The following is a 15,440-nucleotide window of genomic DNA, read 5'->3' as shown; positions in this document are numbered from 1 at the left end:
TTGTCACCTGCTTTTGTGGCGCCATGATGTCAAAGAGCGGAAACTTTAACGGCACTCATGGGTTTCTGGCTTGTGCTTGTACTAAAAGGAGCCACAAAACTTTACATTTGAATGTTCATGCTTAAAAGTGTTACACACATTGCTATTATATGAGGCATTTGTGCCTACTAGTATCCGAACATTTAGGCCTCTGGTTTACATTAAACCGTAGGCCTATCTCGCAGCACTGTTTACTGGATATACATGTGCAAACCCACACATGCCAGAAAATAAAACTTATATGTAATAGAATTTTTTTGAGGTAAATTAAAGTAAATCTGACCATTTTTAACGAGATACTTGGATATGGCGTTCATGTCTCTTGTCGTTTTCTGTCTCTTAAACCATTTCGGTCTTTCTCTCTCTGCTTCTCATTCTCTCTGAGCAGACCGCACACTTTTGTTGTGGCGTCAGTCTGCAAATAATGCATGCTCTTGCAGGAAGTCACAGCCCAAACATTCAAAGGAAATGAGGTACATTCTTAAGTTTTCTGCTGCAGGAACACTCATCTTAATTTAGACACTTACGGCTAAATTTGCTCTGTCATTTGTATTTATTTTGATTTCGTCCAACGCAACTGAAACTTCTGACCAGGCTTTTCATGTGGTGAGTCCAGAGATCACAGCAGAGATGGGTGTTTCATTGTGGTTTCAGAGGTGGGGTTATATGGTGAAAATGTCACTCATTTATAATTCTATTACTCAATCAGATCCCCTCGCAAGATGGACTACATCAGGGTGATTTTTGCAAATTGCTGGATTTCTTGTTGTTTTTAAATGTCAGTTTGAGTAAACGCTTGAAACAATGGCTTGTTTTTTTTCCATTCTTTGGCACAAACAAGATAGTCAAAATGCTTAGTCTTATTGTCAATATAACAGTGCAATTTGTTAGTATTACCTGATGTAAACTATGGCAACAGTTTGGATGACAGTTACTGTATTGAAATGCAGAAGGCTGCACTTCTTATGTATGTCATATATCCATTTCAAAAGTACAAATTTACACATTACTGTATGTGGGATATTGATTGAAAGAGACAGGATAGAATTCCACTTACACTTTTACTAGTGGTCTGACCAAAAATAAAAACACACATTACAATGTCATTGTGATATAGAAAAGGAAAAAGAAATATGGGCACAAAGATGAAAATAAAAAAAGTAGAAAGTTCATTGTCAGAATTTGTAACGCTTGTGTTGTCCTCTGTCTATATGCTTTCCAACTGAAAATTCATGAGATGAACCTTTGAGCTATTTCAGAGGAATGGTTTATCATTGGTTGATCTACATTCTCTTCATTAGTGAGAGTCAAGATTCACTTGCACAATTCATGCCAAATTTACAAAAAGTCTAATAATAATGTGTAAAAAATGTGCTTGACAGTTTATGACAACTAGATGAACCATTTTGCATTTAATGACTTATACAATGAACTAAAGACTAGATGTTTTGAGGGGTAAGACTATTGCACAGAAAACTATATAATACATTTTGAGCAAAATGGCATTAGCAACTGATAATGTAGGAAACCGCATGAATGTACCAAAGCAATCACAGCTTGTTCAAAAGAATGAGAAACTGCTTTTATGATGTGTACAAATGACTAGATGATGTGGAAGATGTACAAGTGGTTTTGAGAATTTCATTTCTTGAGAACTTGAGAAATGCACCAAAGCGACTGAGAAAAACTGTAACAGACAGTTATATATTCACAGTTACATCTCTTGTAAGAGCAAATGTTCATTTGATGCTTTGAGATTGTGAATCCTTGCAAAAAATTTCAAACTGGGGTCTTGGGTGCTAGGAGAGCTGTGAAAAATGTAACAGATTAAATATATTTAATGTGTTTTAACAGAAGAATTAAACAACAAATATGCATATAGTTTTGTGACAGATGTTAATCTTTCCTTCCTTGCAACATACATGTTAAAAAAAATAATACAAAATATTTGTTGTCCTTTTCTAAGGAGAATTTCTTTACCATTGTTGGCTTTAGCTTGTGCACTAGTTGTACAGTCTTATTTTCTGTAAAGCTGCATGAGTTGGAAAAATATTAATCAATTTATACATTTTTACAATGGGTTGAAAAACAAAATATATGATAATTATATTTGTATATTTATAAATATATTTAGCTTATTTTAAATATATTTAAAATAAGCTAATATTTTTCAGATAATATTTCAATAATTCTTCAACTGTATTGGCTATATGTTTTAGAAAAGGGGCTCCTAACAAGGGGCTCTTCATACATGTGAGTCCTTGGCCGTAAAACATTTGAAAACTGTTTATATAGCAGGATCATTTAGCTTTATGTCAACCAACTTATTTCCAGGAAATAGGGTAGATGTTTTCTCATCCCATTTTTGAGATGCAAATTGACTATTTATATAACAGGCAAATCTAACATTTTGAATTCACATCAAATAATTTGATAAATAATTTAGGTTTCAGTGAAAACACTGTATGAACAAAACACCTTTTTACTTTATCACATTTGCACTCAAGTTCAAAGTAGGTTATCATGATGGTTTCATTTAAGCTCTACAAAGCAGAGTGACACTTTCATGGCACAGTGTTTGTTTTCTTTTCTAGGCCTCGAGGGAATCTGTATCTGGAACACAACTAAACACCTTTTGTGTCTTCTCAGGTGAACTAAATAGTTAATGTTTCTGTTTGAAGGAGGAATCTAAAGCACCCCTCATGTGAACTGTTCAATTAAGGTACTTGCCATAATGCCACTGGGTTTACGAGATATAAACTTCAAAAGCTTGTAATATTACCCAGACAGCAGACCGTTTCGGCCCAGATCCGGCCCACATCTGGCCCGCATGGATTTCACATGGGCCAGATGTGGGCCAGATCTGGGCCAACATTATGTTGCTGTCTGGGTAGTGTTGAGAACAGCTTTAGGAATGATGGCTTTCCCTGTCAGGTCTCTCACTCTTTCTCTCTCCCTCCATATATTTATCTAGCATGAGATCATTTCTTGGCATGCGTCACATGACTCCTTTTGTCAGTCAGTGCCGTCACTGCAATTACAATCCATAAAGCAGTTGGTTCATTGTTTGACACATTTACTGATAAATGCAGCCTATTCTGATAAATATAATCTAATTTCATTTGTGTGATAACACTGCATAAAAACCCTTTGGGTTTATTCATGTGAGGATGCGCGAGACGGAAGAATCTGAGCAAAGCGAGATAAGAGCTACTCAAAACAGTTTGCATAATTACACAAATACATACATCAACACAATACTGTGAAGAAATTTTGATCAACAAGAAAATAATGGTTTTAAATACATGTATTTACAAATATAAAATTCATAAATTCTCATTATAGTGAATGAGTACCAATGAATGAGCAATATTTTTCTCCTTTTTTGTAAGTTACAATATCAATCACAATTTATCTTCAAAATAACTTTAAGGCATTTTATTAATTTAAGGTATTTTTTTAGCCCTGTGTGAAAAAAAAGTCAGTCATCGTGCTCCATTTCAGTAAACAGGTTGATTGAAAGCAAAAGCATGGTTTACACCCTTATAGTGCACTAAACATTTGTACATCAAACATTTAATTAATTAAAAAAATATTATATACACTACCATTTAAATGTTTAGATTATGTAATTATGTATTATTATAGTTTATGTAAGATTGTTTGTGATGTTTTTGAAAGAAGTCTCTAATGCTCACTAAATCTGCATGTATTTGATCCAAATTACAGCTGTATAAAACTGTAATATTGAGAAATATTACTACAATTCAAAAGACCTGTCTTCTATTTTATTATATTTCAAAATGTAATTTATTCCTGTGATGACAAAACTGAATTTTCAGCCATTACTCCAGTCTTCAATGTCTCATGATCCTTCATTTTTTTGTAAATGGAAAATGCAAAAATCTTTTCTTTCACTTTTGATCAATTCAATGCATTCTTGCTGAACAGAAGTATTAATTTCATAAATATAAAATAAAATAAAAAATGTGATATTAAAAAATATTAAAAAATTGTTACACATTCATTCCCAAGTTGAAATTTGTCAAAATATAAAGGTCCTCTGTGATATGTTTTCATTTTATCATGGAGCTTTAGACATGAGCACTTACAGTATCCATGCACATACGCAGTGTTAAATTTCCAGTGCTTCTAAACTTAAATGGGTTCAGTGGACATACAAAGGACACTATAAAAAACTGACTGTGTAAATCAACATTTCCCAAGCACAAGATTCTCAAAAACGTACCCTCAATTTATTAGATTAGCTTTTCAGTTGTTGCAGCTCTGAGCTGAAGAGTGGGGGTTATTTTTGGGTTTTAAGAGACAAGGTGACAAAATGCCTGAACACAAACTCATACTTCCTGTAAGGCTGCTGCTCGGGATCAGAGCCAAGCTGACGAGACAGTGTTTCCTCCCCTGAGCAGTCAGGAACACTCATGGGAGTGTGCCAATTTCATGCCTTTTGACACAGAAGCAGGTTCCTCTTGATTTTCAGATCAGTTCAGCTATTTTCAAATGTAAATATAAACGTTTTTCCAACTCTGGCGACTTTCTCAGACCTGTGTTGAGTCCGCCTTCACAAGTGGTATAGACTGTAGAGCTGGCTACTGCATTTCCAGATATGACCACCTGTGGTCAAGTCAAACAAAGTTCAGTAAGGCTTAGTGATTTGAAGAAAACTGAAAGTGATTTTTGATTTTGATTTTTCTGTTATGGTCCAATTTTAACACTGAAATGAAACAAAACTTTGGTTTCCATGCAGTGTCAGCAAAAGTAACAGAAATTTTCTTGAGGGGCGTCTCTCATCACCGTGCCTCTCAACAGAGTGAGAATCGTCTGGAGTTGAGGTTCATCCTGGTGAGACCAAGATGTTTGAGAGGGGTGGACAGAGTGAAGGCAGCTTTCATGGGGATGTCACACAGCAGGTCTGAGTCCTCCTCGCACTCCTCCAGCTCATACGTGGCATCATCCAGCATCTCTTTGTGACGGTGACACACCTGCTCCACCTTCAACCTGTGGATCTCCACCCGTAAGCGAATCAACTGCCGTGCGAGACGGTTATCCTGCATCTGCATCTCCCTCTGAGGACAAGTGAGAAAGAGAGGAGAATGATTTTATAGCTCACACACCAAGTCTTTGATAACCAGCAGTAATTATAAGATTAAATTATTCGAAAGAGCAGTCACACATGCAGGACACTGAGCACACCTTTCTGTCAAACACCCACTCAAGTTTCTGCACCTGTGTGGCATTTAAGTGTGATATGCCAAGAGACTACAGTCATGCCACCTGCGTTGTACTATGCTGAAGTTGACATGCATCTCACTTTACAACAGTCTGGTTCTTTAGCCAAGTCAAATCAACTGTTTAACTGTTATATTACATGTTCTATAAAGTATATCTAGTATATACAGTATATTATTTACATATATTTTATATAATTTAATTAATTCATACACTAAAGTTCAAACGTTTGAGGTGGATAAGATTTTTTAATGTTCTTGAAAGAAGTCTCTTATGCTAATTTTTTAAAATGTAATTTATTCCTGTGATGACAAAGCTGATTTATATGAAATAGTATTTTTTTTTGTAACATTATAAATATATTCACTGTTATTTTTGATTAAATTAATGTGTGCTTGTTGCTGAATAAAAGTATTAATAATAATAAAAAAAACTAACTGACCCTAAACATTTGAACAGTGGTGTATCTTATATATTTTTGTACTGAATGACCCAAAGACAGTAGAAAGGTAAAAATCCCAAAACCACTGATGGTGTTGCGTGCTGATAGATAGATAGATAGATAGATAGATAGATAGATCCTAAACACAATGACCATTTATAAAATTAGTCAAACGTTTAAATAAAAATAAAATATATAAAGCTTATAAATACAATACCAGTTCGTTTCTGAGCCATTCTAACGCGTCGTCTATAGTATCAAAGCCGCATATATTCTTATAAGGCATCCCATCTTTGCAGATGTCGGATAGCTGAGTGTCCTCCTCCACAGATCCTGGGCTGCTGACATTTGAACTGTGTGTGGCATTAGTCCACGGGCGAGCCTGCAGTCGCTCCTTCCATTCTAGGTACGACGGTCTGCGCGTTTGAAGTTTGAGTTTCTCTGTCAGGGCTTTTACACTATCCAGATCCTCCATATCGCCCTCAGAACTGTCGTCTGCTCCCAGCTCTCTGAACTCCATCACTGAGCTGCTTTCATTCCAGATAGGCGAGACTGTGACTGCTCAGACATGTGCACTGTGCCTGATCATGTGCGCGAGTGATTAATCTCAAGAGGTGTGCTGGGCTAATGTTTATATAGACAGAAAAGTGACCGCCCATGTTCGGCAGCTTAATGACAAGAGTATCAGAGAACTTTAGACAATCTGAACTTGCATGTTGCGGCCAAACGCGACATTTCGTGTTCATGAGGTACTATTCAGGTGGTAGCTACAGAGTCGCTTGACACCCTTAAGCAGCACCTCACACGAGCTGAAAACCACACATAGGCCTACTAAATTGAGAAGTTTCAGGACAGACAGTTTTTATGCGACTATTTGTTTTCACAAAGGCAACTATAAGGAATAACAAAGTAAACGTTTAATTTATGTCGTTGTGGCCCAAAATTCGCTCACGCTGCTTTTCTATCAGTGTTCCAACATCCAGTCTTTGTCAACTGTTTTACGACAGAACGTCTCCATCTCCTGCTGTTGTTGAGGAATTGCAGTGAGAATCCTTTTAGCAAGGAATGAAAATCAAACATTAGAATCAGTAAGATATTAATGATAGTATATTTATTCTGAAACGAACGGTAGTCATATTAGTGATTATTAGTGATTTTTTTTTTCAAACCGGGGACGGGGGACCACCAGAGGGCCGCAAAGGAGGTCCTCGAAAAAGTTCAGTGAAAAATAGTATTAAAAAAGATAATTTGAATAATTACAAAGGTTTTGTAAAATAATTAGAACAGTAATATTTAAAATATTATTAATATCATAATCAATCAAGTTTGATAATCAAATATTATTTAATTCTATTGAAAGATAAAAAGCATAAAAGACAAACTTAACAGAAAGTAGCCTAAAACTTTTCTAGATATTACATTTTTCATAGTGGTTAGATTTTTCAAATGGATCTGTCTGTAAAGGAAGTCCCTGTATTTGAGGGTCTTTTTAAAATTAAAACTTTTTAAGGTTTACATTATGTAAAACGAATATTTATTATTTATTTTAAGTAAAACTGGTTAAACATGGCAAAAATAACAAATAAATAAATAATAAGAAATAACAAATAAAGAAAATAATAATAAAAAATCCTATCCCACGTGTTGCCTGAATTACTGAATTTAGTAAAAATTTATTAAAATTTAGTTTGCTAAACCAGACTTCATTTTAAAATACTTAACTTATATTAACTTGTATATAGCCTCTTATACAGGTCTTCTGTCTTGTGCATATCTATCGCGATTGCACCGATAATATCCAACTTGTGTCAATTGGAACTGTTTTACGACAGAATGTCTCCATCTCCTGCTGATGTTGAGGAATTGCAGTGAAAATCTATTTAGCTAAGAACAATCTAAAACGAACGGTATAGGCCTATTATATTAGTCGGTTTTCAAACTCATGGGGTCCAGTGACCCCCAAAAATCTGCAAGTGGTGCTAGGGGGTCCTCGAAAAGTTCAGAGAAAAATTGTGTATAAAGTTCAGAGGAAAAAAATTGTTTTTTTAAAGTAATTAAAATATATATATTATTAACATATAATAATAATCTATTTTATTCTACTGAAGATAAACAGCAAGAAAGAGAAGAAACTTAACAGAAAGTAAATATATTTTAGATATTATTTTTTTACAGAATAAATTGATGTTTATACACGAAAATGCTGCCTGTAGGCTTATATACTACATAGGAGGTCCCTCGCAAAGGACTTTTTATATTTGAGGGTCTGTGGCATCGAAAGACTTAGGCCATTAAATGTAAAACGAATATCTATATATATTTCTTCTTCTTCTTCTTCTTCATATATATATGTATATATATATATATATATATATATATAATTATTATTACTATTTTTTTTCTTCTATCCCATGTGTTACCTGAATAGGCTAAAGCAGACTCCTTCTGGCCTGTGTTTTGTAGTTCTACTACTCTGAAATGTCAGGAAAAGTGATAACGAACGAATATGGAGAAAAACATACAGGCACAACAATAAACAAACAAAAAAAATCACAAAAAAAGAGAAGAGGGCTGGGACTTCAAGAGTGTGAACGGAAATGAAAGTATAGCGAAGCCAACAAAATGCTAAAGAATCGCGCGAGCTCAGCAGACACACCTCCCGTCGCTCGCGCGGAGTCGCTTAGTGGCGTCTTATATTTACCAGCTGCCGGTGAGTTTAAAACAGCCTAAATTAATATCAAGGGGTGGGACACAGTTTTGTAGAGGATTACTTATAATATCTGCGGAAGACAGAGACTCGTGTGGCTCGCCCACTAACTCTCTAAACTCAGCTAGAGAAGTACCAGATGGTGGTTGTTGTCGTTGTGAAATGGAGTTGTCGGAGCACATCAAGACCGCTAATGTTGAAGATGTTACCCTGAGAAGACCTTTCCATCCAGCGCTCAGAGGAACCCTGTGCGTTACCAGCCACCACCTTCTGTTCTCAGACAGAAAGGATGAAGCTTCCTGGCAACTCCTCATTCTCCTCAAGAACATCGATGCCATTGAGAAAAGGTAGAGAGACAGCTGTTCTCATCAGCTGGAGTTCTGGAGGTTTGACCACTGCATGTGTGTGTGTGTGTGTGTGTGTGTGTGTGCTGTAATACAAGGCGACCGTAATTATACCCTGCTGGAAAAATGTCATAAACCAGCCTTGGATGGTTTGTTGGTTTTATCTGGTTTAAGATGGTCTTCCAGCATGGCTAAGCTGGCTGGTTTAAACTGGTCACCCAGACTAACCAGTGCCCTGGCCTGAAGCCCCTGCAGGTCATCAGAGGAGCCAATCTTAAACCAATTAAGACCAGCTTAAATTACATTTTAAATAGTTGTATCTTGCAGTTGTTGCTCTATAGAGCTATTTGTACCTGAGCTAAAACTTAAATTTAGTTTTGTTTGTGTAACCAAATGTACTTAAGTTGATTCAGTGGTGTTAAATAATATTTTTGACTTAAAGAAAATCTATTAATTTAGATTTTACCATATCAAGTACATTTGTTTCAGCAGGATTTTTTTTTTATTGATATGTATATTGTTGATCACTGTTGTTGGTAAATGCATAATTCACATTCTTATTCATCCATGTGTCTAATTTTGAATCTTAATTGGGTCATAATTACCAAGTAAAGTTAAACTTATTGTGTGTGTGTTTGATCCCTGAAGTGACCTGCTTCTGTAATAATAAACGAATTCTGTCTTTCTCTAATTTCTCCAATCACTTTTCCTTTGTGTCAGTGTCGAGAATCTTTTCGGATACCCCAGGTACACTTCTAAAGAAGGCCCAGTGTTTGATTTGTGGACTGACTGTTATTGCTCATTGAAGCTGTCATTTTATTCTGATCTGGGATCTGCTGTTAATTTATTCTGTAATGTTAAAAATGAGGAGAGAAGTGGCGGTGGGCAGCATCTTATGTCTGAATAAGAAGGCATCTTCTAAAATGAGCTGCTTGGCAATGTATTCGTAGCTTAAGGCACAGAAGAAAACAGAAAAAAGTGTATTTTGCAAGATCTTTGTGCTTTGCAATGAGCATTTACGCAACATATATCTCACATGCTTTCTGTGTTTTGATTACATGCAAAGCCGCAGTATTTATATACATGTAGTGCTATATATAAATATTTGTGTTTGTAATCTAATGTACAAATATGGAGATACAACAAGAGAGACTGTTAGCTTACACTCTATTAAAATTGTATTTAGAGCTCAGTCATACCTCTGCAATTTATCTCATTGTCTCTGCTAGCCTTACGCTCATGGCTTGTTTTTGCTTCCTGCTTCCATCTCTTCTGAGGCCCCAATGGAGATGATTGTATGGAATTTGAGAGTGTGAGCAAACATGGAGGAATGTACTTAAACATGGTGGGGGTGTTTGTATGTGTGTCTGATACAGGGCTATGGGATCCTCTGGTACTATCACCATTAAATGTAAGGACCTGCTGGTTCTTCAGTTGGAAATTCCTGGAATGGAGGAATGTCTGAACATAGCCAGTTCTATAGAGGTACTAAATATAATTATCTAACCATTCTTATTAAAAGGATTAGTATTAATATTGCTCATATTTAGAATTAGGTATACTCATTTTCAAAAGTTTTGAAAGAAGTCTCTTGTGATCACCAAGGCTGAATTTATTTGATAAAAAATACAGCAAAACAGTAACATTGTGAAATATTATTACAATTTTAAATAACGGTTTACTATTTGAATATATTTTAAAATGTAATTTAAACAAACCCCCTCAAATCAAGCAGTTTGTTTAAGAGAGGTGTGTGATTGATCTTGTGATTCAACTTGCGAACAATACTATAATAACAATAATACAATACAATTAGGGATGCACCAATATTAAATGTCTACCTTTCTTGTTATGGCTGTGGGTGAGAGTGGACTGATATCATCTCATGTCTCTGTAGGCTCTTTCGTCTCTGGAAAGTGTGACAGAGATGTATCCCTTCTTCTACAGACCGTCACACCTTACTCTGAACGGCCCATGGGGCCTGTCCTCAACGGAGCAATATTACAAACAAACAGAAAGGCTGGTGAGCTACACACGCTTTAACTGTATTTTTCTTTCTTTTACTTTCACTTCCCTTTCCTTCAGTTACTGTCACTCTGTGTTTATCTTGCTTTGAGAACCACACAAGGACAAACACAAATAAATGATGCTGAAAATTATTACTCTAAGGTCAAATTTTACTTAATATAAGCTATTGTTTAATTTCCTGAAAGGAAGACAAACAGGAAGCACTTTGTTTGCCACAGGAAACTAAAAGCAGTTGTGAGACGTGGGTGACAGTTAAATTCACAGGAAATAAAGCAGTGTGTATTCTTTCTCTGTAGCTAGTCTTCTTTTCTATGCCTTGTTTGTCTCCGTAGGTTTCGTTATCAGCCATTGTCATCTAGCATCTGTGGCCTTTCATTTTTTTCCCCATAACTGTAGATGTTTATTTCTATCCCCTTATGTACTGTACTTGTATCATAATTACAGTGTTTTTGTCACTCTTTTTCCCCCAGTTTTATAGTGTCTTTCATGTGTAAAGTTTATAATTTTATATTTATATAAATTTTCAGCTTTATGTCATTTTTATTAGTTTTTAAATATTACTGTTTAGGTTTATTTATTTATTTATTTTTGTTAATTAATAGTAATATATGTTTATAACTTATGTATAGCTGTATACATGTGCATGTTTGTGCGTGTTCATAATATGTGCATGTGTGTGTGAGCAGTGGGACAGGTGGAGAGTCAGTACAGTAAACTCAGATTACTCTGTATGCCCATCGTATCCATCTGCGGTTATTGTGCCACGTGAGGTGGACGATGACAAGCTGATCCGCTCAGCCAGGTTCAGACAGGGCGGCAGATTTCCTGTACTCTCCTACTGTCACCATAGGAACGGAATGGTGAGTGTAGGATGTTTTCTTATATCTCAAATATAAGTGTCATTGTATATTGGTGTATAAGAACAGTGCAACATTAAAACAGTACAAATGTGTAACACCGTTTTCAGCATTAAATAATATGTTTCTCATTAAAGCAAAAAATGCATAATATGCAGTAGATCAAAATTTCCAAAGTAAAAATTATTTGTATCCATTGACTAGGTGATTATGCGAAGTAGCCAGCCTTTGACAGGAGCCAATAAGAAGAGATGTAAGGAGGATGAGCTCCTTCTCCAGGCTGTGATTGATGGGTCAGAGTTGGGTTACATCATCGATCTGCGTTCTGCCCAGCAAGCCCAGCAGGCCCGGATGACAGGAGGAGGTTTTGAGTCTAAATCCTTTTATAGCCACTGGAAAAGAATCCATAGACACCATGAAAGGTGAGAGGGAACATTAGTCATTTTTAATTGTCTGAAAATATGTGACCGATCTGTAGTTGTTTTGGCTTTGATTTTGCATGTAATCATGCGTGTTTACAGGGGTAAAATTGTGCAGGAGAGTCTTATTAAGCTGGTGGAAGCGTGCAGTGACCCGTCTCACAGTGTGGACCGCTGGCTCAGTAAATTGGAGAACTCCAAATGGCTTTCTCATGTTCACAGTGCGCTGTCCACTGCAGGCCTGGTGGTAGAGTGTGTGGAGAGGTGGGAAGATGTTTTACTTTAGTCTTTTAAAGGTACACTACAAAATTGTGTGCTCTCTGTCGCCATCTGTGGTTCATATAAAAAGTTGCAGCTTTATTAAATTAATGTAGGCTTTCCATAGTGACCCAGAATAAGGCAAGGACACAGCTGACACTGATTTCTCTGTGTACTGGCTTAATAAATAATGTCTAATGAAAAATTTACGGGAAAATGTCGGTAGTGTACTTTACATTCTCTGTCCTATTATTTTGCTCAATGCTTTTGTGTGACTAAAATATCAATTAATGTTATGTATTGTATGTTGTGACACACAGAACACAACAGTTCTAAAATGTAGGATTGGTAAGATTTTTGAAATAAGTCTCTTATGCTCACCAAGCCTGCATTTATTTGATCAAAAATAGAGTAAAAACAGTAATATTGTGAAATATTATTACAATATTTAAATAAAATATTATTTATTCCTGTGATGACAAAGCTGAATTTTTAGAAATCATTGTAATATGCTTATTTGCTCCTTAAGATGCAAATATTAGATATGCCGCATTACTCTCAGATGTGTTGCTTTAATCTGTTTTTTTTTCATCCTGTGTTTTATGCATGGTTTGGTCATGTGTTGTTCTGGCATATGGTCTGTTTTTGAAGGGTGGTCACTGCAGACCCATGCATGGCTTCGAGATGTATCGCTCTGGTCTGTGGTCTGTTTTTTGCAGGGATGGTCACTCTGTGCTTGTGCATGGCTCTGAAGGGACTGACAACACGCTGCTGGTGAGCTCATTGGCTCAGCTTATCCTAGACCCCGCATCTAGAACTGTCACTGGCTTCCTCTGCCTGCTGGAGAGGGAATGGATACAGGTGAATGTGTGTTTGTGTGACATAATGTGTGATTAGGTACATGTGGGGGAATTTTGTTAAAGCATTACAACAAAAAAGAACTTTCTTACTAAACTACTACCTAATATTAGTGTCAGATCTGTTTGTCAGAAAGTTGATGAGTGTTGTGCTTGTTGTTTCTCAGGCTGGACACCCATTCCAGCAGCGCTGTGCTCATTCGGCGTACTCTCATGCCCGTCTGAAGCAGGAGTGCCCAATCTTCCTGCTGCTGCTTGACTGTGTGTGGCAGGTGTGGCGGCAATTTCCTCTGGCACTGGAATTTAGTGAGGCTCTGCTGCTGCGACTGGCACAAGAGGTTTACGCTTCTAACTATGGAACCTTCCTGTGTAACAGCGAGCAGGAGAGGTGAGCACAAATTACCCCATATGACACTCATCATACGCTACCATTCAAAAGTTCAAAGTCATTTTCAGATGTTTTTGAAAAAAGTCTCTTATGCGTACCAAAGCTGCATTTATTTGATGAAAAATACAGAAAAACTAATATTGTGCAATATTATTTAAATTAAAATAGCTATGTTCTGGCTTAATATATTTTAAAATCTAATTTTATTCCTGTGATACGCCAGTCTTCAGTGTCACATGGTCCTTTAGAAATCATTCTAATATGCTGTTTTGGTGCTTATGAAGCATTTCATATTATTATCAGTGTTGAAAACAGTTGTGCTGTTAATATTTTTTTTGGTAATTGCAATACATGTTTATTTTCTGGATTATTTGATTAATTTGACAGTTAAAAAGAACAGCATTTATCAGAAATATAAATCATTTGTAACAACATAAAATTTGATGTTGTTGTTGATTAATTTAACACGTTCTTGGTGTGTTGGCGCCACGAGCAGCTCGAGGGGGCCTGGTCTGGCCACTTCGGTCCCTGTGCATATATATATTGTATAATTGTACATATAATTGATTTATTTTCATTTTTGCCTGGGCTAGATGTGCTGCAGGAGTGAAGGAGAACACACACTGTTTGTTTCAGTCCCTACTGAGGCCTGATATTGAAGAGCAGTACCTCAACCCACTGTATGAACCCACTGATTTGGCCATTTGGCCCTCAGTACATCCTCAGTCCTTACAGCTATGGACAGGTGAGTTACCGCTGTAATGTGATAAAACTATTGCAAGTTAAAAATGTAAGAAATTCCATTCAGTTTTTGAAATTTCTTGGTATTATTGATATGTAAAGTCAGCTCCATGTATTTTGAGCAAAAGAAAAAACATATACTTCCAACCTTAATGTCACAGAGTCCTCATTATCTTTGTATGGGTTTGTGGGTAGGGCTGTTCCTCAGGTGGACTGAGTATGCTCAGAACATGGAAGAAGCTCGAGAAGAGGTGTGGAGCATTGTGAAAGAGCACCATGAGCAAGCTGGACCTGACCGGACCAATAACACGCTTAGTACACACTGTGACACCTTGACCCCATTTGAGAACCTCATGGATGAGCTGACTATCTTGTGACCTCATGGTAGAAAGGACATAGAGCCTGTTATTACTATGGGTGCATCTCAATCAGCTCCCTAGTTCAGTAGTCAGGGAACTGATCAGAGAGTCGGCCATTTTAAGGGCTGTCTCAATCGCAAAATCCTTCTAGTGGACTGGAACGTTCGCTCCCTGAAAAATCCCACAGTGCACCGCAAAAACTAGGGAGCATTGGTGCTCACTATGCTCCCTTACCGGAAATTATGTCACATTTCTGAAGCACGAAACATAAACCACACGAGCCAACTCAATAAAAATTACACGCGATAGAAGATTTGAAAAGACAAACTGTTTTATTAGTATATTTCAGCATAAACACACATCGCTAGACAGGTAATGAACACATTTAGTTAACTTTTATAATTGATATTTGGCTGAAATGTTGAAAGAACATGTAACAGAACAATGTGTTTAAAGAGAATAAAAATAATATCAAAAAGAAACCGGTCCTGCCTGTTGTTGATTAATTCCAGCAATGATGTTCTACAATGTTGTCCGTTGACGTTGTACGTAGTCATGTCACCAGAAATTGAGTAATCACTGTCCCATTGTGCAGTGAGCCAGGGAACTTACCAGTGTACACGATATACTGATTCATGAGCTAGGGAGCTGATTAGGGGGAAAGTCATGGGGGAGACTTTCTTGGCAAGTCTAATGAAATTAGTGTCACCCAGGGCTGGACTGGGACAAAAAATCGGCCCAGGCATTTTTTGGT

At 36.5% G+C, this 15,440-nt stretch overlaps 2 protein-coding genes across 4 annotated transcripts; one reads left to right on the top strand and one right to left on the bottom strand.

The window, feature by feature from the left end:
- Positions 1–4,738: 4,738 nt before the first annotated feature.
- LOC107654828 (protein FAM167A) lies at positions 4,739–6,467 on the bottom strand. Its single transcript, XM_016442079.1, has 2 exons — positions 5,946–6,467; positions 4,739–5,123 (listed from the first exon to the last, which is right to left on the bottom strand). Exons 1-2 carry the CDS (start codon positions 6,246–6,248, stop codon positions 4,860–4,862), a joined length of 567 nt encoding a protein of 188 aa, XP_016297565.1. The 5' UTR covers positions 6,249–6,467; the 3' UTR covers positions 4,739–4,859.
- Positions 6,468–8,373: 1,906 nt separating this feature from the next.
- On the top strand, positions 8,374–14,907 carry LOC107654870 (myotubularin-related protein 9-like). Of its 3 annotated transcripts, XM_016442161.1 has the most exons (12): positions 8,374–8,438; positions 8,564–8,782; positions 9,500–9,526; positions 10,156–10,264; positions 10,677–10,802; positions 11,494–11,667; positions 11,869–12,086; positions 12,186–12,347; positions 13,061–13,202; positions 13,366–13,586; positions 14,180–14,331; positions 14,523–14,907. In XM_016442161.1, the coding sequence occupies exons 2-12, from the start codon at positions 8,598–8,600 to the stop codon at positions 14,702–14,704; spliced, it is 1,698 nt and encodes a 565-aa protein (XP_016297647.1). In that variant the 5' UTR covers positions 8,374–8,438; positions 8,564–8,597; the 3' UTR covers positions 14,705–14,907. The 3 variants fall into 3 exon arrangements, with proteins under 3 accessions (XP_016297647.1, XP_016297646.1, XP_016297649.1); XM_016442160.1 differs by having other exon boundaries at positions 8,386–8,782; XM_016442163.1 differs by lacking the exon at positions 9,500–9,526 and having other exon boundaries at positions 8,386–8,782.
- The last annotated feature ends 533 nt before the right edge of the window (positions 14,908–15,440 follow it).

The sequence above is a fragment of the Sinocyclocheilus anshuiensis genome, unplaced genomic scaffold, assembly GCF_001515605.1.
Source record: "Sinocyclocheilus anshuiensis isolate Anshui unplaced genomic scaffold, SAMN03320099.WGS_v1.1 scaffold335, whole genome shotgun sequence".
Lineage (NCBI taxonomy): Eukaryota > Metazoa > Chordata > Actinopteri > Cypriniformes > Cyprinidae > Sinocyclocheilus > Sinocyclocheilus anshuiensis.
The sequence above is the reverse complement of the archived record's forward strand: the minus strand, read 5'-3'. Positions and strand labels throughout refer to the sequence as shown.